Source organism: Capricornis sumatraensis, chromosome X (genome assembly GCF_032405125.1).
Source record: "Capricornis sumatraensis isolate serow.1 chromosome X, serow.2, whole genome shotgun sequence".
In the NCBI taxonomy this organism is placed as follows: Eukaryota; Metazoa; Chordata; class Mammalia; order Artiodactyla; family Bovidae; genus Capricornis; species Capricornis sumatraensis.
The window spans coordinates 92,083,852-92,108,190 of NC_091092.1; the positions used below are offsets into that span (position 1 = coordinate 92,083,852).

General features: G+C 38.4%; 1 protein-coding gene across 2 annotated transcripts in view; it reads right to left on the minus strand.

Annotated features, from left to right (window-relative positions):
* Nucleotides 1-24,339, minus strand: part of FAM120C (family with sequence similarity 120 member C) — a 159,425-nt gene that overhangs the window by 49,904 nt on the left and 85,182 nt on the right. For both annotated transcript variants that reach the window (XM_068962606.1, XM_068962607.1), the window contains exon 10: nucleotides 7,155-7,404. In XM_068962606.1, coding sequence (XP_068818707.1) covers nucleotides 7,155-7,404 — 250 coding nt within the window. The remainder of the gene's footprint in view (nucleotides 1-7,154; nucleotides 7,405-24,339) is intronic.

Here is a 24,339-nt window from a genome sequence, read left to right on the forward strand (position 1 = left end):
TATATGGAATTTAGAAAGATGGTAACAATGACCCTGTATGAGAGACAGCAAAAGAGACACAGATATATAGAACAGTCCTTTGGACTCTGTGGGAGAGGGCAAGGGTGGGATGATTTGGGAGAATGGCATTGAAACATGTAAAATATCATATGTGAAATGAATCACCACTCTGGGTTCGATGCATGATATAGGATGCTCAGGGCTGGTGCACTGGGATGACCCAGAGGGATGGTATGGGGAGGGAGATGGGAGGAGGGTTCAGGATGGGGAACACGTGTATACCTGTGGCAGATTCATGTTGATGTATGGCAAAACCCAATACAATATTGTAAAGTAATTAGCTTCCAATTAAAATAAATAAATTTATATTAAAATATAAAAATAAAAAATTATAATCTATTATTATTCATTTGCTTTTCCAACATACTTTAGAATTATTCTGTCAGGTGAACAAAAATTATTTCTTATGCATCTTTATATATCAGGATGGCACAAGATTAACCCAAATGTTTTATTATTGCTATGAATGAATCTTCTGCTTCTTAATAGAACTGTTCCTATGAAGAGACGCCTAAACTTTTGCCATGAATCTAGAGGACAAACTTTGTCCAATTTCATGTTGCATTTCTGGAAAATTGTTGACTTTGGAATGTTCCTATGCTAGAAATGGTAGGGCCTTGGCACAAGCTTCACCTTATTCAACAGGGCTACATCCCACCCCTAGAAGCCTGACAGAGTTCTTCATTATCCTTCCCTTCTCAGTAGTGACTATTATATGTATTAAGTGAAGTGGGTGAAAGATGCTCAGTCATGTCTGACTCTTTGCGACCCCATTGCCTATGCAGTCCATGGAATTCTCCAGGCCAGAACACTGGAGTGAGTAGCCTTTCCCTTCTCCAGGGGATCTTCCCAACCCAGGGATTGAACCCAAGTCTCCCCATTGCAGGCAGATTCTTTACCAACTGAGCTATGAGGCAAGCCCATTTTATGGGCTTATTAATACATATTATATGTATTAATGCCTTCCTCAAACATATCAAGTTTTCCTAGTAGATACTCATTTCTCTAAGCCAACTGTCCAAGAGCTGCACCAACTTAAGTTTTAGCTACAACTTGCCCAGCATTACTTTTATAAGGGGTATCTCTTAACTACAGTTAGTAGAAGCAACTGTGGAGTTTAGATTCTTAACACTCAATCAGATCATAGTTCAATACTCCTACAAAGTCTTAAACTGATGGACAATGCAGTATTTAGGATGAGTTAATTTTCATTCAAAGTTGAATTTTAAATTCCCATTAAGATTTCCTGTTAATCTTTAAAACTGTATTTTCTACCATTTTGTCTTTTAAAAAGCAGAGGAGTTTGAAGTTGGACAGACTTTAGTTCAAACTCCTATTAATTACATATAAAATCTCTTATTAGTTACATAACCTTTGTAAGTTACTTCTCTTTGACCCTTTGTTTCCTCTTCTATAAATGGAGATAAATAACACTTTTCAGCACTTTTATGAGGATCAGAAGCATTGAACACAAAGGGCTGACTTGGCTTATTGCCAGGTATATAACATGTAATATTATAGAACATGTTCTTGTTGATTTTGTGAACATTGCTAATTGCCTTGTGCTTTAATAATGATCTTATATGAATTACTGATTTTTACAGTGCAGTTCCCCCAACACTGAAAGACTTCAGATGATGCCTCTTCTTTTTGGGTTCTTGGGTCTTTTTAAAAGTAATCTCTATATCTTTTACCCTGCTTTTAAGGAGTGGCCTATCACTTATTACTATCCTGGGGCTGGTTCTAAGAATAGCTCCCACTCTCTGTCTCACCTCCCTTACAATTTTCTGCTTCTAATTTGTTCTACACTGGGAAATCAGATGATGAAACTGTCAGAAATGTGTCTAAATTAAGAATACATAGGTTGATCAGAAGGCTAAGGGGTTCTCTTCAGGGGAAGAATATAGAGCCTATTAGAGCATAGTCTTTGTGATAGCTGGTAGAGCTGTTAATAAGTCATTTTTACTTATTTTCATGTTCTTGGATGTGTTTCAAAAACCCAGAGAATCAAATAAACGGGAAAATGAGCTACTACTATACTTTTGAGAAAAAAAGATAAACAAAACCTGCAATTTTAGAGTTAATATGAGATAATGTAGGGGTGTGATGCAGGAATGTGTTAGGAGCTAGGAGGAATGAATATAATCCATTATTGGGAAGCCTTGTTAAGTCACCAATCTTAACATTAAGGTAGTTAGAATATTAACATATATTAAGCATCTATTATGTGATTATGTGATAGGGCCCCTGCATGTATTATCTCAATCTTCAAACAGCTCTGAGAAGTAAGAATTATTATACCCATTTATGGTGATGAAATGGATACTCTGAAAGCTTAAAATGACTTATTCAAGTTGAAAAGTGACAGAGCCAGAATTTAAACTAAGGTTTGTTCAATTTCAAAGCTCAAAAATCTGTAACCATCTGGTGATTTGTAAGGACTGACTTCCTCTTTGTATAAAATTTATTTACTCTACATCAGCAAATAAACAATGAGAACATTTAATTAAAAAAAAACGGAATACCATCGACAATTACAATGATATATATCAAGTGTCTAGGAATTAACTAAAAATGCAGAAGACCTTTATGAAGAATATTAACTCTACTTAGGACATAAAATTCTGTACACCTGAAATTAATATAATATTGTAAATCAACTAAACTTCAGAAAAGACTGAAAGAGAGATCTGAATAAAGGGAAAGTTAGACTATGATCTTAGGGTAGAAGGACAACATTATAAAGATGTCAATTCTCCCTAAATTAATTCAATTCATTGACCAAAAAACCCAACAAGATTTCGTGGAAAATGGACTAAATTTAAATTATATAATGGAAGATTAAAGATTCATGTGGTTCAGGAGTAGTCAGTACAAGTCTGAAACAAGAAAAGCAAAGATTAGAGATTTAACCTACCTGCTATTAAGGCAAATTACAAACCCTTCATGAATGAATGAATGTGACATTGGTGAGGGAGCAAATAGGCAATGGAACAAAATAAAATTCAGGGATGAACTCAAGTATATATAGGAACTTGGTACCTAGGAATGGTAACAAAAATCAATGGGGAGAGAAGAGATCATTTAATAAATGGAGTTGGGAAACCTGGATTATTATGTAGAGAAAATAAAACTAGACCCTTTCTTAAAGCATACACAGAATAAATACCCACTAAAGACCTGAAATGGAAGGCAATATTATAAAACTATAATGTAAACAGTTACATCATAGTTACAGAAAAAGTAGAAACATCTTTATGACTCATGGGTAGGGAAGAATTTATTAAATAAGATCCCCAAAGCACACACCATAAACACACAGATTGATGGGTTTGACAAAATCAAATTAAATACTCATTGGTTAGGGGTAAAGTGTACTGATATCTGCCATTTACCTGGAAATGAATCAAAAAGGATAGATAAATGGATGGTTAGAGATAGAGAGAGGGATAGTTATATTGGATAAAGCTGTTATTGTTAATAATAATAATAGAATCTAAGCAGTGCTCATATGAGTGTTTGCCATACTATTTTTCCAATTTTTCTTTATATGTATGTATGTATATGGGCTTCCTGGGTGGTGCAGTGGTAAAGAATCCACCTGCCAATGCAAGAGAAGTGGGTTTAATTTCTGGGTCGGGAAAATCCCCTGGAGTAGGAAATGGCAACCTACTCCAGTATTCTTGCCTGGAAAAATCCCATGGACAGAAGAACCAAGTGGGTTACAGTTCACGGGGTCACAAAGAATCAGATATGACTGAGTCACTGAGCAAAGCACACATATGTGTATGTGTTTGTGTGTGTGGGAGGGCTTCCCTGGTGGCTCAGATGGCAAAGAATCAGTCTGTAATGCAGGAGACCTGGGTTTGATCCCTAGGTTGGGAAGATCCTCCGGAGAAGGGAATGGCTACCCACTCCAGTATTCTTGCATGAAGAATTCCATGGACACAGGAGCCTAACAGATACATACATACATACATACATATATATATATATATATATATATATATTTACTGGCCGTGCCATATGGTATGGCATGCAGAATCTTAATTCCCTGACCAGAAACCCATGGCCTCTGCAGTTGAAGCAGTCTTAACCACCGGATGGCCAAGGAAGTCCCAATTTTCTATATGTATGAAATCATAATAATGAAAAGCCAGTGAAAGTGAAATAATTTTGTTCAAAAAGAATATTGTACATGAAGTTTTAAAAAATTGTGGCTGACTGGAAAATAAATTTGACACATACACACACACATATATAAAAGGCATCTGCTATATTTGTATGTCTACACATATATATATCTCACAAAAAAACTTATATAATCAGCAAGAAAAAGATAAATAACCTAAAAGAAAATTTGCAAGATAAATAGGCACTTCAGAGAATGAGAAAACAAATAGCTAATATATTATATATAAAATAGAAAAGTGAAAGTGAAGTTACTCAGTCATGTCCAACTCTTTGTGACCCCATTGCCTATGCAGTTCATGGAATTCTCCAGGCCAGAATACTGGAGTGGGAAGCCTTTCCCTTCTCCAGGGGATGCTCCCAACCCAGGGATTGAACCCAGGTGTCCCCCATTGCAGGCAGATTCTTCACCAGCTGAGCTACAAGGGAAGTCCAAGAATACCAGAGTGGGTAGCCTATCCCTTCTCCAGTGGATCTTCCTGACACAGGAATTGAACCAAGGTCTCCTGTACTGCAGGCAGTCTCTTTATCAACTGAGCTAACAGGGAAGCCCTATATATAAAATAGAAGATCAAATAAATGCAAAGTAAAATAGAAGATACTACAACAAAGATCTTCAAGACCAAGATAATCACAAAGGTGTGATCACTGACCTAGAGCCAGACATCCTGGAATGTGAAGTCAAGTGGGCCTTAGAAAGCATCACTATGAACAAAGCTAGTGGAGGTGGTGGAATTCCAGTTGAGCTATTTCAAATCCTGAAAGATGATGCTGTGAAAGTGCTGCACTCAATATGCCAGCACATTTGGAAAACTCAGCAGTGGCCACAGGACTGGAAAAGGTCCGTTTTCATTCCAATCCCAAAGAAAGGCAATGCCAAAGAATGCTCAAACTACCACACAATTGCACTCATCTCACACACTAGTAAAGTAATGCTCAAAATTCTCCAAGCCAGGCTTCAGCGATACGTGAACCGTGAACTTCCTGATGTTCAAGCTGGATTTAGAAAAGGCAGAGGAACCAGAGATCAAATTGCCAACATCTGCTGGATCATGGAAAAAGCAAGAGAGTTCCAGAAAAACATCTATTTCTGCTTTACTGACTATGTCAAAGCCTTTGACTGTGTGGATCACAATAAACTGTGGAAAATTCTGAAAGAGATGGGAGTACCAGACCACCTAACCTGCCTCTTGAGAAATCTGTATGCAGGTCAGGAAGCAACAGTTAGAACTGGACATGGAGCAACAGACTGGTTCCAAATAGGAAAAGGAGTACGTCAAGGCTGTATACTGTCACCCTGCTTATTTAACTTATATGCAGAGTACATCATGAGAAACGCTGGACTGGAAGAAACACAAGCTGGAATCAAGATTGCCAGGAGAAATATCAATAACGTCAGATATGCAGATGACACCACCCTTATGGCAGAAAGTGAGGAGGAACTAAAAAGCCTCTTGATGAAAGTGAAAGAGAAGAGTGAAAAGGCTGGCTTAAAGCTCAACATTCAGAAAACAAAGATCATGGCATCCGGTCCCATCACTTCACGGGAAATAGATGGGGAAACAGTGTCAGACTTTATTTTGGGGGGCTCCAAAATCACTGCAGATGGTGACTGCAGCCATGAAATTAAAAGACGCTTACTTCTTGGAAGAAAAGTTATGACCAACCGAGATAGCATACTCAAAAGCAGAGACATTACTTTGCCGACTAAGGTCTGTCTAGTCAAGGCTATGGTTTCTCCAGTGGTCATGTATGGATGTGAGAGTTGGACTGTGAAGAAGGCTGAGCACCGAAGAATTGATGCTTTTGAACTGTGGTGTTCGAGAAGACTCTTGAGAGTCCCTTGGACTGCAAGGAGATCCAACCAGTCCATTCTGAAGATCAGCCCTGGGATTTCTTTGGAAGGAATGATGCTAAAGCTGAAACTCCAGTACTTTGGCCACCTCATGCAAAGAGTTGACTCATTGGAAAAGACTCTGATGCTGGGAGGGATTGGGGGCAGGAGGAGAAGGGGACGACAGAGGATGAGATGGCTGGATGGCATCACTGACTCGATGGACATGAGTCTGAGTGAACTCCGGGAGTTGGTGATGGACAGGGAGGCCTGGCGTGCTGCGATTCATGGGGTCACAAAGAGTCGGACACGACTGAGCGACTGAACTGAACTGAACTGAACTTGAAACCCAATGGACTGGCAAAAATTAAGAAGTTACATAAGAACTGGCAATAATATGAAGAAATAGAAACTCTTATGCACTATTCATAATTTAGAACAAATTGCTAGAGAAATCTAGCAATATTTGGTGAAAAATTTATATGCACATTTTACAGGATCCAGCAGGACTTCTACTCTAAAATGCATACTTCTGATAAACTGACACAGAAATACAAAGAGACAGAGACATCTGTGAAGATATTTCTGAAGCACTGTTTGAATACCTAAGAACTGGAAACTACCTATCAAAGAACAGATAAAGTACTGTGATATTAGTACTTGTTGGAATATAATTCAGCAGTCATCAGGAATGAACCATATATGAATATGGATAGATCTAAAAAAGAACACTGAATGAAAAGAGTAAGAAATAGAAATGAGATGTACAACATAATATCTCTTACGTTTTAAAAAAATCTATACAAATAAACATCACTAGAGATTATACATGGATATGGATCTTGCCAACCCAGGGATTGAACCCAGGTCTCCTGCATTGCAGGCAGATTCTTTTACCATCTGAGCTACTAGGGAAGCCCATATATATGTCATGGCAATCAATTCCAGTGTTTCTAAAGTCAGCATAAAACCTCCCCACTTCAAAATACCATAAAAATCACTTGCTTAAGGGAAATGTCAAAAAAGTAAAAGAGAAATGAACTGACCAATTCTGGGTCACATGACTTACCGGAGTACACAGCACATGAGCAGCAGATGGGTGGGGACGTTAGCTGGATTGAGCATACTGGGTGTGTCTGATTTCATACAGGCCAGGAAGGCACGCATCCTTCTGTTTTTGTCCTCAACTGCTTTGCCTAGCCAGAGCTTCTTGAGGTTTGGGCAAGTCCATTCTCGAAATGTCAGTGCAGACACCAGCTCTGGGGTTTGAGGTGACTTCCCTTTATAGGCAGACCACTCTTTAAGAATCACTGAAGGAACTAAAAGACAGAAATTGAGGAAAAGCAGGCTATAGAAGACTCTGAGCATTTCACCGCTGGTCACAACTGACAGAATCCATCACACTTCAACATCTTTATATTTTCTGTCACTATAATTTTTATTGTTAGCAGCAGTAATGGTGAGAATAGTAAGCATTTATCAGATGCTTGGTATGTATTAAGTATTTTATATATAAATGTAAATCTTACTTCTCTAGACAAACCTGAGAAGCATTATGATTATATTATCACAAAATATAGTACCCATTTTATAAATGAAAAACAACCAAAGCTCAACTGTCACATAGTTCTACAGTCATATAGTAGTCCCTCCATTATTCACAGGGACTACATTCCAAGACCCCCAGTGGACACCCAAAACCATGCATAGTACTGAATCCTGTATATACTATGGTTTTTCCTATACCTATAAACCTATGATAAAGGTATGCAAGAGATTAAGAACAATAATAAAATAGAACAATTATACTGTAATAAAAGTTATATGAAAGTGGTTCTCTCTCTCAAAACATCTTATTGTACAAATTTAATGCCTTTTCCATCTTAACTAAGCCCTTATCATGTATTGTGTCCATAACTTTTGCAGTCCAAGATGTGACAGCAAAACTAGCATTAATTTCTTTTTCCTTCTTCACAGTTTCACAGATAGAAGACTTGTTCTTACCATACATCTTTTGTTCTTAGTACAGATGTTAGCAATGTCAGCATATTATTTTTTCCTTCCCTTATTAATTATTGAGAACTTAATAATAATAATTAACTATTAATTATTGAGAACTTTTACCTTTTCACTTAAAGAAAGCACTTTCTTGTTTCTCTTTGGCATATTTGAACTGCTAGTATCACTACTCTTGCACTTTGGGGCCATTATTAAGTAAAATAATGATTACTTGATCACAAGCACTTCAACTGATTATAGGGACATCCCTGGCTGTCCAGTGGTTAATATTCTGCACTTCCACTGTAGCAGACACAGGTTCAATCCCTGGTTGGTGAACTAAGATCCTGCATGCCACACTGTGTGGCCAAAAAAAAAAAATAAATAAAATAAAATGATTTTAATACAATAGCAAAGATAGGAAATAGACATTGGTACAACTGTGTGTATAGTTCTACATCATGTGTAGATTCATGCAATTATCACCGCAATCAAGATATAAAACTATTCCATCACCAAAAAGATTTCTTCTGTGCTACCCCTTTTATGGTCACATGCAATGCTCTCTGGCACCATCCTTGATCTCTGCCAACCACTAATCTGCTCTCTATCTCTACAATTTTGTCAGTTTGAGAATGTTATTGAATCAGAATTGAATCAGAATGCAACCTTTTGAGACTGGCATTTTCACTCAGCATAATGCTCTTGAGATCTATTCATGTTGATGCATATATCAATAGCTCATTCCTACTTTGCTGAGTAATATGCCATGGTATAGATGTACATGGTTTACCTTTTGAAGGACATCTAGGTTATGTCCAGTTTGGGGCTATTATGAATAAAGGTGCTATGAATATTTGCATATAAGTTCCTACATAAAAATAAGTCTTCATTCTCTAGCATAAATGCTCCAAAAATGTAGTGCTACACACTTATTTTTAGTCTACTTTTAGTTTTAAGAAACTGCCAAATTGTTTTCTAGAGTGGTGGTATCATGTTACATTCCATCAGCAAACCATGAGTGATCCAGTTTTCCCACACTCAATCTAGCATGCTCTATTAACACCATTATTCATTTTAGCCATTCTTTTTTTAAATTTATTTATTTTAATTGGAGGTTAATTACTTTACAATATTGTATTGGCTTTCCCATACATCAACATGAATCTGCCACAGGTATACACATGTTCCCCATCCTGAACCCCGACAGATAGGTATGTAGCAATACTTCACTGTGGTTTTGATTTGCATTTCGCTAATGGCTAATGATGGTGAATATATTTTCATGTCTTTATATTCCACACATATATCTTGTTCAGTGAAATGTCTGTGAATGTCTTTTGCTGATTTTCTAATTGGATTATTTTTATATTGTTCAGTTTTGAGAGTTCTTGCAGATACTTTCTTTCAGAGTATTTCAGATCCTAGTCTAGATATGTGGCACTTGTTCACCTGTGGATTTCCAGCTGATCCAGTACTATTTGTTAAAAAGACAATCCTTCCTCCAACGAAGTGCTTCTGCAGTTCTGTCAAAAATCAGTTGGCTGCACTTGTGTGAGGCAATTTTTAGGCTCTCTATTCTGTTCCATTGGTCTATACCACTGTTGATCACAGTCTTAATTACTGTAGTGACATATTAAGTTTTATAATCAGGTAGAGTGATTGCTCCCAAATTATTATTCCTTCTCAAAAATGTTTTAGCTATGCTAGGTCCTTTCTTTTTCCATATAAATATTAGAATAATCTTATCTTCATATATACAGAATCCTGATAGAATTAGATATAAACTCTGTTAAATCTATATACAATTAATTTCAAAAAAAAATTCCCAACAAACAAAAGTCCAGTACCAGATAATTTGATAGTGAATTCCCCAAAAATTTAAAGGAGAGCTACCACCTATCCTTCTCAAATGATTCAAAAAAAAAACTGAAGAGGGAGGAATGCCTCTATACTCATTCTATATAAAACAAAAAATATCCTTCAAGAATATAGGGAAAATAAAGACATTTTCAGATGAAGGAAAACTAGGATACTTTTAAAAAAGCAAACCTATCCTAAAAGAATGACTACAGGTATTTCTCCACACAAAAAGGAAATGATAAAAGAAGGAATTTTGGAATTATCAGGAAGGAAGAAAAAACAATGAAAAGAACAAATATATGGATAAATACAATATATTTTCTTTCTTCTGAGTTTTCTAAATTATATCTCACAGTAAGCAAAAACTATCACAATGTCTGTAGAGAAAATAATTAAGACAATTATAAGTGGAGAAAGATAAAAGAGATTCAATAGAGGTCAGGTTCACCTCACTTGAACTGGTAAAACATCAACACCAGTATAGACTATGATGTTATGTATATACAATGCAATACCTAGTTAATACACTAAAGTAGTTATACAAAGAGATACATTCAAAAACATATAGATAAATAAAAATGGAATTCTAAAGTAAGTTCACATATCTATAGGATGGGAAGGATAGGAAAACAGAGACATGAAAAACAGAACAAACAAGTAAAAATAAAATGACAGACTTAAGCTCTAACATGCCAATAATTATATTAAATACAAGTAACTTGGTAAAGTAAACTAAATTGGTCGAATGACACCAATTAAACACACTGTGGAATCTAAAAAGATGCCACAAGGGATTCCCTGATGGTGCAGTGGTTAGGACTGGGCACTTTCACTGCCAGGGCCCAGGTCCAATCCCTGGTCAGAAGAACTAAGATCCTGCAAGCAGAGTCGTGAGGCCAAAAAAAAAAAAAAAAAAAAAAAGAGAGAGAGAGAGACACAAATGAACTTATTTACAAAACAAACAGACTCACAGACTTCAAAAACAAACTTATGGTTACCAAAGCAAAAAGGAAAGGGCTGGGAGGGAGGGATAAACTAGGAGATTGGGATTAAAACATACGCACTACTATACATAGAAGATATAAAGCAACAAGGACCTATTGAAAAGCACAGGGAACTCTATTCAATATTCTGTAATAACCTCTATGGGAAAAGAATCGGAAAAAGAGTGGATATATGTATAACTGATTCACTTTGCTGTACTAACACAACACTGTAAACTAACACTGAAACTAACACAACACTGTAAATCAACTATACCCAAACATAAAATAAAAGTTTAAAAAAGGGTTCCCTTTCCTCCACATCCTTTGCCAATATTTGTTGTCCTTTTGATAACCATTCTGAAAGGTGTAAGGAGGTATCTCACTGTGGTTTTTATTTGCATTTCCCTGATGACTGGAGAAGTTGAGCATTTTTTCACATGTCTGTTGGCCATCAGTATGTCTTTAGAAAAATGTCTTTTCAGATCCTATGCCAATTATTTAATTGGGTTGGTTTTTTGATGTGGAGTACAAGTATTCTTTGTATATTTTGGATATTAACCCATTGTTGGATAGATCATTCGCAAATCTTTCCCAATTCAGTGCATAGCCTTTCTGTTTTGTTGATAGTTTCATATGCTATGCAGAGTTTTCAGTTTGATGGAGTCCCATTTATTTATTTTTGTTTTTGTTTACCTAACATGAGACATATCAAAAAAAAAAAAAAAAAAACAACCCTAACACTGATGTCAAAGAGCAAAGGGCTTAGGTTTCTTTTAGAAGTTTTTATGGTTTTAGGTGTTATGTTTAACTGTTTAATCCATTGCATGTAGCTATCCAGTTTTCCCAACACCATTTATTGAAGAGGCTGTCTTTTTCCCCATTGCATATTTTCGTTTCTTTTCTCATAGATAAATTGCTTATGTAATTTTGGGCTCATTTATGGGCTCTCCATTCAGTTCCATTGATCCATATATCTGTTTATGTGCCAGTACCATTCTGTTTTGATTACTGAAGCTTTGTGTGTAACACAGTTTGAAATTAGGGACTGTGATGCCTCCTGTTTTGTTCTTTTTTTTTTTTTACTTTACAATATTGTATTGGTTTTGCCATACTTCAACATGAATCCACCACAGGTGTACACATGTTCAGCAAAAGAGACACAGATGTATAGAACAGTCTTCTGGACTCTGTGGGAGAGGGAGAGGGTGTGATGATTTGGGAGAATGGCATTGAAACATGTATAATATCATATAAGAAACGAATCGCCAGTCTAGGTTTGATGCAGGATACAGAATGCTTGGTTCTGTTTTGTTCTTTTCTTTAAAATTTACAACATTGTGTTAGTGTCAGGTGTACAGCAAAGTGACTCCATTTTATACATATATATACACATTATACATAGGCTTCCCTGGTAGCCAGGCGGTAGAGAATCTGAACTTGAATATATAATACAAGATATATAATTATAACTATATAATATATATAACATATATTTTTTTCAGATTGTTTTCTCATATAGATAATTACAGAGTATTGAGTTTCCTTGGCTACACAGTAGATCCTTATTGATTATCTGCTTTATGCATGCATGCTATGCATGCTAAGTCACTTCAGTCGTGTCCAACTCTTTGTGATTCCAAGGACTGTAACCCACCAGGCTCCTCTGTCCATGGAATTTTCCAGGCGAGAATACAGAGTGGGTTGCCATTTCCTCCTCCAGGGGATCTTCTTGACCCAGGGATCAAACCCATGTCTCTTCTATCTCCTGCATTGGCAGGCAGGTTCTTTACCACAAGCGCTGTTTATGTTAATCCCAACCTCCTAATTTATCTTTTCTCCCCAACCTTTCCCATTTGGTAACCATAACTTCGTTTTTGAAGTCTGTAAGTCTGTTTCTGTTTTGTAAATAAGTTCTTTTGAGCCACTTTTCAGATTTTCCACACATAAGCAGTATCATACGATATTTGTCTTTTTCTAACTTACTTCACTTAGTATGATAATCTCTAGTTCCATCTGTACTGCTGCAAATGGCATTATTTCATTCTTTTTTAACGGCTTGAGTAATATCCTAGTGTATGTGTGTGTGAGAGAGAGTGAGAGTGAGTGTATTCCATTATCTTCTTCATAGATTACTCTGTTGATGGAAATTTAGGCTGCCTTCATGTCTTGGATACTATAAATAGTGTTGCTATAACCATTGGGTGCATGTATCTTTTCAAATTAGTTTTCACCTTTTCCAGATATATGCACAGGAGTGGGATTACTGGATCATATGGTACTTCTAGTTTTAATTTTTTAAGGAAAAACACCATACTGTTCTCCATGTTTTTTTGTTTTTAAGACTTTATGGCTATTTGGGTCTTCTGTGTTTCCATATAAATTTTAGAGTTGTTTTAGTTCTGTGGAAAACATTGTTGGTATTTTGATAGGGACTGCATTGAATCTGTAGATTACCTTAGATAGTATGGTTTTTGACAATATTAACTCTTTGATTCCACAAGCAATTATATCTTTCTGTTTGTGCTATCTTCAATCTCTTTCATCAAAGATTAATAATTTCCTGAATATAGGTCCTTTAACACCTTGCTTAGATTTATTCCCAGGTATTTTAACTTTTTTAATTGGAGGATAATAGCTTTACAGTGTTTTACTGGTTTATTTAAATCTTTACATGACTGTTTGTTGGGAGTTTTAGATTACTGATTCAATTTCATTAAATTGGCCTGTTCATATTTTCTATTTCTTCCTGATTTAGTCTTGGGAGATTGTACATCTCTAGGAATTTCTACTTTTCTTCTAAGTTGTCCATTTTATTCATTTTTTAATTTTTAAAAATTTTTGTTGTATATTGGAATATAGTTGGTTAACAATGTTGTTAGTTTCAGGCATACTGCAAAGTGATTGAGCTATATGTATACATGTACCTATTCTTTTGCAAATTGTTTTCGCATTTAGGTTATTTTACAGAGTACTGACCAGAGTTCCTCGATTCCTGTTGGTTAACTATTTTAAATATAGCAGTGTGTACATATCAATCCTAAACCCCCAATCTCTCCTCCCACCTTCCCCTTGATATAGGTTGTCCATTTTATTGATGTAAAATTATCCATAGTAATCTCTTATGGTCTTTTTCATTTCTGTGGTGTTGGCTGTAGCTGCTTCTTTTTCATTTCTAATTTTATTGATTTGGGCCCTCTATTTTTCTTGATGAAGCTAGACAAAAATTTACCAGTTTTATCACTTCAAAGAACAGGGTCTTAAGTTCATTGATCTTTCTTATTTTTAGTCTCCATGGCATTTATTTCTGTTCTGATTTTTATCATTTCTTCTACTACCTTTGGGGTTTTTGCTCCTATTTTCTACTTGCTTTAGGTGTAAGGTTGGGTTGTTTCAGATTTTTCTTTCTCCTAAGGCTGGCTTGCATCACTTCAGTTCAGTCGCTCGGTGGTGTCTGACTCAGCGATCCCATGAATCGCAGCACGCCAGGCCTCCCTGTCCATCACCAACTCCTAGAGTTCACTCAGACTCACGTCCATCAAGTCAGTGATGCCATCCAGCCATCTCATCCTCGGTCGTCCCTTTCTCCTCCTGCCCCCAATCCCTCCCAGCATCAGAGTCTTTTCCAGTGAGTCAACTCTTCGCATGAGGTGGCCAAAGTATTGGAGTTTCAGCTTTAGCATCATTCCTTCCAAAGAAATCCCAGGGCTGATCTCCTTCAGAATGGACTGGTTGGATCTCCTTGCAGTCCAAGGGACTCTCAAGAGTCTTCTCCAACACCACAGTTCAAAAGCATCAATTATTCGGCGCTCAGCCTTCTTCACAGTCCAACTCTCACATCCATACATGACCACTGGAAAAACCATAGCCTTGACAAGACGGACCTTAGTCGGCAAAGTAATGTCTCTGCTTTTGAATATACTATCTAGGTTGGTCATAACTGTTCTAACAAGGAGTAAGCGTCTTTTAATTTCATGGCTGTATTCACCATCTGCAATGATTTTGGAGCCCCAAAAAATAAAGTCTGACACTGTTTCCACATCTATTTCCCATTAAATGATGGGACCACATGCCATGATCTTGGTTTTCTGAATGTTGAGCTTTAAGCCAACTTTTTCACTCTCCTCTTTCACTTTCATCAAGAGGATTTTTAGTTCTTCTTCACTTTCTGCCATAAGGGTGGTGTCATCTGCATATCTGAGGTTACTGATATTTCTCCCAGCAATCTTGATTCCAGCTTGTGCTTCTCCAGTCCAGCGTTTCTCATGATGTACTCGGCATATAAGTTAAATAAGCACGGTGACAATATACAGCCTTGACGTACTCCTTTTCCTATTTGGAACCAGTCTGTTGCTCCATGTCCAGTTCTAACTGTTGCTTCCTGACCTGCATACAGATTTCTCAAGAGGCAGGTCAGGTGGTCTGGGATTCCCATCTCTTTCAGAATTTTCCACAGTTTATTGGGATCCACACAGTCAAAGGCTTTGGCATAGTCAATAAAGCAGAAGTAGATGTTTTTCTGGAACTCTCTTGCTTTTTTCCATGATCCAGCAGATGTTGGCAATTTGATCTCTGGTTCCTCTGCCTTTTCTAAAACCAGCTTGAACATCAGGAAGTTCACGGTTCACGTATTGCTGAAGCCTGGCTTGGAGAATTTTGAGCATTACTTTACTAGCATGTGAGATGAGTGCAATTGTGTGGTAGTTTGAACATTCTTTGGCATTGCCTTTCTTTGGGATTGGAATGAAAACTGACCTTTTCCAGTCCTGTGGCCACTGCTGAGTTTTCCAAATTTGCTGGCATATTGAGTGCAGCACTTTCACATCATCATCTTTCAGGATTTGAAATAGCCCAACTGGAATTCCATCACCTCCACTAGCTTTGTTCGTAGTGATGCTTTCTAAGGCCCACTTGACTTCACATTCTAGGATGTCTGGCTCTAGATGAGTGATCACACCATCGTGATTATCCGGGTCATGAAGATCTTTTTTGTACAGTTCTTCTGTGTACTCTTGCCACCTCTTCTTAATATCTTCTGCTTCTGTTAGGTCCATACCATTTCTGTCCTTTATCGAGCCTATCTTTGCATGACATGTTCCCTTGGTATCTCCAATTTTCTTGAAGAGCTCTCTAGTCTTTCCCATTCTGTTCTTTTCCTCTATTTCTTTGCATTGATCACTGAAGAAGGCTTTCTTATCTCTTCTTGCTATTCTTTGGAACTCTGCATTCAGATGCTTATCTCTTTCCTTTTCTCCTTTACTTTTTGCTTCTCTTCTTTTCACAGCTATTTGTAAGGCCTCCCCAGACAGCCCTTTTGCTTTTTTGCACTTCTTTTTCATGGGGATGGTCCTGATCCCTGTCTCCTGTACAATGTCACGAACCTCATTTCATAGTTCATCAGGCACTCTATCTATCAGATCTAGGCCCTTAAATCTATTTCTCACTTATACTGTATAATCGTAAGGGATTTAATTTAGGTCATACTTGAATGGTCTAGCGGTTTTCCCTACTTTCTTTAATAAGTCTGAATTTGGTAATAAGGAGTTCATGATCTGAGCCACAGTCAGCTCCTGGTCTTGTTTTTGTTGACTGTATAGGACTTCTCTATCTTTGGCTGCAAAGAATATAATCAATCTGATTTTGGTGTTGACCATCTGGTGATGTCCATGTGTAGAGTCTTCTCTTGTGTTGTTGGAAGAGGGTGTTTGCTATGACCAGTTCATTTTCTTGGCAAAACTCTATTAGTCTTTGCCCTGCTTCATTCCGCATTCCAAGGCAAAATTTGCCTGTTACTCCAGGTGTTTCTTGACTTCCTACTTGTGCATTCCAGTCTCCTATAATGAAAAGGACATCTCTTTTGTTGACCATGATGGCAACTCCAATTCTTTTAGGGGATTTCTGCCCACAGTAGCAGATATAATGGTCATCTGAGTTAAATTCCCCCATTCTAGTCCAGTTTAGTTCACTGATTCCTAGAATGTCAACGTTCACTCTTGCCATCTCTTGTTTGACCACTTTCAATTTGCCTCGATTCATGGACCTGACATTCCAGGTTCCTATGCAACATTGCTCTTTACAGCATGGGATCTTGCTTCTATCACCAGTCACATCCACATCTGGGTACTGTTTTTGCTTTGGCTCCATCCCTTCATTCTTTCTGGAGTTATTTCTCCACTGATCTCCAGTAGCATACTGGGCACCTACTGACCTGGGGAGTTCCTCTTTCAGTATCCTATCATTTTGACTTTTCATACTGTTCATGGGGTTCTCAAGGCAGGAATACTGAAGTGGTTTGCCATTCCTTCTCCAGTGGACCACATTCTGGCTTGCATCACTATGCCTCTTAGAACTGCTTTTGGTGCATCCCACCGTATACACTCAATCACTGTGTTTCTATTTGCATTTGTTTCTAGGTATTATTTGATTTCTTCTTGAATTCTTCAGTGATCCACTGATTATTTATATATGCTATTATTATTTATTATGCTACAATTTATCATAGTAGCATAACGTTTGGCCTCCATGTTTGAGATTCTTTTTGCAGGCTTTTTTTCCCCCCTTGTAGTTAATAACTAGCTTCATATTGTGGTTGGAGAAGATGGTTGATGTGTTTTCAATCTTCTTAAAATTACTGTGACTTATCTTGTGGCCCATCATGTGATCTATCCTGGAAAATGCTCCATGTGCACTTGAAAAGAATGTGTATTCTGCTACTTTTCGATGTAACTTCTATATATCTACTAAGTCCATTTGGACTATTGTGTCATTTAAGGCCAGTGCATCACTTAAATTCTGTCTAGATAATCTGTCAACTGATGTAAGTTGGGTGTTCAAGTTCCCTAATATTAATATGCTACAGTCAACTTCTCCCTTTAGGTCTCTTAATATTTGCTTTATGTATTTAGTCGCTGCTATGTTGGCTGTATATATGTTTACAATTTTTGTATATCCTTGGATGGATCCTTTGATCATTATGTAATGTCCTTCTTTGTCTCTAGGCCTGGAGCTGGTGTTGAAAGGCTAATGGGTGGGGCTGGAGCCCAGAGGGTTCAGGGCCTGTTGTCCAGCCACTAGTAGGTGAAGCCAGGTCCTGGGGCTAGCGCTGGCCCATTTGTGGGTGGAGATAGGTCCCAATGTATTGGAGTTGATGTTGGCCTGCAGCTGGATGGGACTGGGTACTGGTGTGGCTGGCAGCTCAGTACAGCAGCCAGTATACTGGTGGGTAGATCTGTGTATCTGCCCACCTATCTGCCTGGCCTGGAATGTCCTAGGACTGGTGCTAATTGGCTGGTGGGTGGGGCTGGGTCCACCTAATAAACTAAAGGGAAGGTTCCAAGATGGCACTTATCAGCACCAATATACCCATGATAGGATGAACTCCCCAAAATGGCTACTGCTGGCTTGATGTCCACACGATGATGTTTCAATTACCTCTTGTCTCTCTGGGAGGCTCTCTAAATCAGCACTTGGTCTGATCCAGCCTCCTTACAAATTATTGTTTCTGTCCTGAGTCTTGGATTGTGTGAGATTTTTTGTGTATATCCTTTAACAGTGGAGCATTTACTTTTATAAAGGCAGAAGGGACTCCATGACTTCTGATGAAAGATCAGCCTTTATTTGTATTATTTCCCCCTATATGTAAAGCATCGTTTCTCTCTGGCAGCTTTCAATAATTTTTCTGTCTTAGGATGGACACAGGTTTCATTTCCAAACTACACAAATAGATCATACAATTCAATACTGAAAAACCAAACAATCCAATCAAAAATTGGGCAGAAGATCTAAATAGACATTTCTCCAAAGAAGACATAACGATGGCCAAAAGGCACATGAAAAAAAAATGCTCAGCACTGCTAATTACTAGAGAAATGCAAATCAAAACTACAATGATGTATCACCTCACACCAGTCAGAATCAGTTCAGTTCAGTTCAGTTGCTCAGTCGTGTCTGACTCTTTGCGACCCCATGAATTGCACCACGCCAGGCCTCCCTGTCTATCACCAACTCCTGGAGGTCACTCAGACTCATGTCCATCGAGTCAGTGATGCCATCCAGCCATCTCATCCTCTATTGTCCGCTTCTCCTCCTGTCCCCAATCCCTCCCAGCATCAAAGTCTTTTCCAATGAGTCAACTCTTCTCATGAGGTGGCCAAAGTATTGGAGTTTCAGCTTTAGCATCATTCCTTCCAAAGAAATCCCAGGGCTGATCTTCAGAATGGACTGGTTGGATCTCCTTGCAGTTCCAGGGACTCTCAAGAGTCTTCTCAAACACCACAGTTCAAAAGCATCGATTCTTCAGCGCTCAGCCTTCTTCACAGTCCAACTCTCACATCCATACATGACCACAGGAAAAACCATAGCCTTGACTAGATGGACCTTAGTTGGCAAAGTACTGTCTCTGCTTTTGAATATGCTATCTAGGTTGATCATAACTTTTCTTCCAGGGAGTAAGCGTCATTTAATTTCATGGCTGCAATCACCATCTGCAGTGATTTTGGAGCCCCCCAAAATAAAGTCTGACACTGTTTCCACTGTTTCCCCATCTATTTCCCATGAAGTGATGGGACTGCATGCCATGATCTTTGTTTTCTGAATGTTGAGCTTTAAGCCAACCTTTTCACTCTCCTCTTTCACTTTCATCAAGAGGCTTTTTAGTTCCTCTTCACTTTCTGCCATAAGGCTGGTATCATCTGCATATCTGAGGTTATTGAGAGTTCTCCTGGCAATCTTGATTCCAGCTTGTGTTTCTTCCAGTCCAGCATTTCTCATGATGTACTCTGCATATAAGTTAAATAAGCAGGGTGACAATATACAGCCTTGACGTACTCCTTTTCCTATTTGGAACCAGTCTGTTGCTCCATGTCCAGTTCTAACTGTTGCTTCCTGACCTGCATACAGATTTCTCAAGAGGCAGGTCAGGTGGTCTGGGATTCCCATCTCTTTCAGAATTTTCCACAGTTTATTGTGATCCACACAGTCAAAGGCTTTGTCATAGTCAATAAAGCAGACGTAGATGTTTTTCTGGAACTCTCTTGCTTTTTCCATGATCCAGCGGATGTTGGCAATTTGATCTCTGGTTCCTCTGCCTTTTCTAAAACCAGCTTGAACGTCAGGATGTTCACAGTTCACGTATTGCTGAAGCCTGGCTTGGAGAATTTTCAGCATTACTTTACTAGCATGTGAGATGAGTGCAATTGTGTGGTAGTTTGAGCATTCTTTGGCATTGCCTTTCTTTGGGATTGGAATGAAAATTGACCTTTTCCAATGATACAGATGAACCTATTTCCAAGGGAGGAATAGAGACAGAGAGATAGAGAATGGACCTATGGACACAGAGGGGGAAGGGGCGGGTGGGATGAATTGGGAGATTAGGGTTGACATATATACACTACTGTGTGTAAAACACATACACTGGGGCTTCCCTGGTGGCTCAGATGGTAAAGCATCTGCCTGTAATGTGGTAGACCCAGGTTCAATCCCTGGGTTGGGAAGATCCACTGGAGAAGGAAATGGCAACACACTCCAGTATTCTTGCCTGGAGAATTCCGTGATTGAGGAGCCTGGTAGGCTACAGTCCACGGGGTCACAAAGAGTTGGACATGACTGAGCGACTTCACTTTGCTTTGCTTATGTGTAAAACAGATAGCTAGTGGGAACCTGTTATGTAGCACAGGGAGTTCAGCTCAGTGCTCTTTGATGACCTAGATGGGTGGGATGGGCATGGGGTGGGAGGAAGTCCTAAGAGGGAGGGTATATATGCATACATATAGCTGATTCACTTCGTTGTACAGCAGAAATTAACACAACATTTTAAAGCACTTATACTCCAAGGAAAAAGTCTTTAAGTGTATAAATAATAGATGCTAGAGTGGGTGTGGAGAAGAGAACCCTGCTAAACTGTTTGTTGGAATGTAAATTGTTGCAACCACCATGAAGAACCATACTGGGGCTCCTTAAAAAACTCAAAACAGAGTTACCATATATATGATCCAGCTACTCCACTCCTGGGCATATATCCAGAAAAGATGAAAACTCTAATTTGAAAAGAGACATGCATCCCAATGTTCATAGGAGCACTATTTTCAATAGCCAAGACACAGAAGCAACAACAAAAAAAGTCCTCTTAATCATAGGCTTTCCTGATGGCTCAGACGGTAGAGAATCTACCTGTAAGGCGGGAGATCTGAGTTCGATCCTGGGTTCAGAAGATCCCCTGGAGGAGGGCATGGCAACCCACTCCAGTATTCTTGCCTGGAGAATCCCCATGGATATAGGAGCCTATTGGGCTATATAGGTCACAAAGAGCTGGACACGACTGAGTGACTAAGCACAGTACACAGCACATTTATCATAGGGGATTGGAATGCAAAAGCAGGAAGATAAAAGATACCTAGAGTAACAGGCAAGTTTGGCCTTCAAGTACAAAATGAAGCAGGGCAAAGGCTAACAGAACTCTGCCAAGAGAATGCACTAGTCATAGCAAACACCCTTTTTCAACAATGTAAGAGACAGCTTTACACATGGACATCACCAAATGGTCAATACTGAAATCAGACTGATTACATTCTTTCTTTGTAGCCGAAGATGGAGAAGCTGTATACAGTCGGAAAAAACAAGACCTGGAGCTGACTGTGGCTCAGATCATCAGCTTCTTATAGCAAAATTCAGGCTTACATTAAAGAAAGTGGGGAAAACCACGAGGCTAGTCAGATACAACTTAAATCAATCCCCTATATACAGTGGAGGTGATGAATACATTCAAGGGATTAGATCTAGTAAACAGAGTGCCTGAAGAATATGGACAAAGTAACAATGTATATGAGATAGCGAATAAAACTGTGCCAAAGAAAAACAAAGGCAAGAAGGCACAGTGGTTGTCTGAGGAGGCTTTACAAATAGCTGAGGAAAGAAGAAAAGCAAAAAGCTAGGGAGAAAGGGAAACGTACATCCAACTAAACACAGAGTTCCAGAGAATAGCAAGGAGAGATAAGAAGGTCTTCTTCAATGAACAATGCAAAGAGACAGAGGAAAACAACAGAAAGAGTAAGACTGGAAATCTCTACAAGAAAACTGGAAATATCAAAGGAACATTTCATCCAAAGATGGGCACAATAAAGGAAAGAAATGTTAAAGACCTAATAGAAGCTGAAGAGATCAAGAAGTGATGGAAAGATATCCAGAAGAACTGTACAAAAAGGATGTTAATGACCCGGATTTTAATAACCACAATGGTGTAGTCTCTCACTCAGAGCCAGACATTCTGGAGTGTGAAGTCAAGTGGGCCTTAGGAAGCACTCCTGCCAATAAAGTTAGGGGATGTGATGGAATTTCAGCAGAGCTATTTAAAATCCTAACTGATGATGCTATTAAAGTGCTGTACTCAATATGTCAGCAAATTTGGGAAATGCAGCAGTGGCCATAGGACTGGAAAAGGCCAATCACTTTCCAAGTCCCAAGAAGGGCAGTAGTAAAGAACGTTCAAACCACTAGACAATTACACTCATCTCCCATGCTAGTAAGGTTATGCTCAAAATACTCCAAGATAAGCTTCAGCGTTAAGTGAACTGAGAACTTCCAGATGTTCAAGCTGGGTTTAGAAAAGGCAGAGGAACAAAAGATCAAATTGCCAACATTCACTGAATCATAGAGAAAGTAAGGGAATTCCAGAAAAACATCTACCTCTGTTTCATTGACTACACTAAAGTAGTAAAAAAACTAAGATCATGGCATCCAGTCCCACTACTTCAGGGCAAATAAAAGGGGAGAAGGTGGGAGCAGTGACAGATTTCCTCTTCTTTGGCTCTATAATCACTGCAGATGGTGACTACAGCCATGAAATTAGAAGACGATTGCTTCTTGGCAGGGAAGCTATGGCGAACCTAGACAGTGTGTTAAAAAGCAGACATCACTTTGCTGACAAAGGTCGGCAGAGTCAAGACTAAGGTCTTTCCAGTAGTCAGGCACAGATGTGAAAGCTGGACAATAAAGAAGGCAGAGAACTGAAGAATTGATGCTTCTGAACTATAGTGCTGGAGAAGACTCTTGAGAGTCCCTTGGAAAGCAAGGAGATCAAACCAGTCAATCTTGAAGAAAATCAACTTTGAATACTCTTTGGACAGACTGATGTTGAAGCTGAAGTTCCAACACTTTGGCCCCCTGACACGAACAGCCAACTCACTGGAAAAGACCCTGATGTTGGTAAAGAATGAAGACAGAAGAGGGTAAAAACAGAAGATGAGATGGTTAGATGGCAACACCGATTCAATGGACATGAACTTGGCCAAACTATGGGAGATGGTGAGGGACAGGGAAGCTGAGTGTGCTGTAGCCCACAGGTTCACGAAGAGTCATACACAACTTGGTGACTAAACAACAACAATAACAACAACAACAACACACATAGTTATATTTCTCAGCCATAAAAAAGATTGAAAATCTACCATTTGCAGCAACATGGATGGACCTAAAGAATATTATGCTTAGTGAAATAAGTCAGACAGAGAAAGACAAATATCATATAATATCACTTATATGTGGAATATATAAAAATGATATAAAGGAACTTATTTATAAAACAGAAACACACACAGGCTTTGAAAACAGACTTAACAGTTATCAAAGGGGGATAGGGGAAATAAATTAGGAGTTGGGGATTAACAGATGAAAGGTTGTTGCTGAGCCATGAAAGACACCGGGATTCTTGGCCTTTGGAGGAGAGGAATTCAATCTGGGGCCAGTGACAAGGCTTGATCACTCAGAGCTTTTGCGTGATAAAGTTTTATTAAAGTATAAAAGAGATAGAGAAAGCTTCTGACATAGACATCATAAGGGGGAAGAAAGAGTGACCCCCCTGCTAGCCTTTAGCAGTATGTTATATACCTGTCAGCAAGCAGTTAATTAGAGAAAGGGAATGTCTCAAAACTCAGAGTGGCACCAGGCCCCTCACCCACAACATGCATTTTGAGATAACACTAGCACAAGGTGAGTCATCCTGGGTCATAAACTGATTGACATGAATCTTGAAGAAAGGCAGGTTTCCAAGTAAACATATAGTTTCATTAACATAGATTAGGAGAACAATATATGAGTAAAACATACTGGTTTGCTGAGCCATTATCAGTTCTGAGGTTCTGAGTCTTAAGAAAGACAGAGTCTAGAGTAAATACATAGTTCAGTAACATACCTTAAGAAAACCATTTCCATAAGAAAAAAGCATTGGTTAGCTCAAAGTTTGAGAAAAATTAAGATAAGGTGGAACCAGGTGCCATCATGGCAACACAAAATTTTAAGAGAACCCTCCTTTTAATTTTGTATAAAGAAGGGAAAATTTCCTTTTGCTGCTTAAGAGAGAGATAAAAAACGTCTGACATTTGCAGCCTATTTCTTCTGTTTGTAGACTCCTGGCCTTTC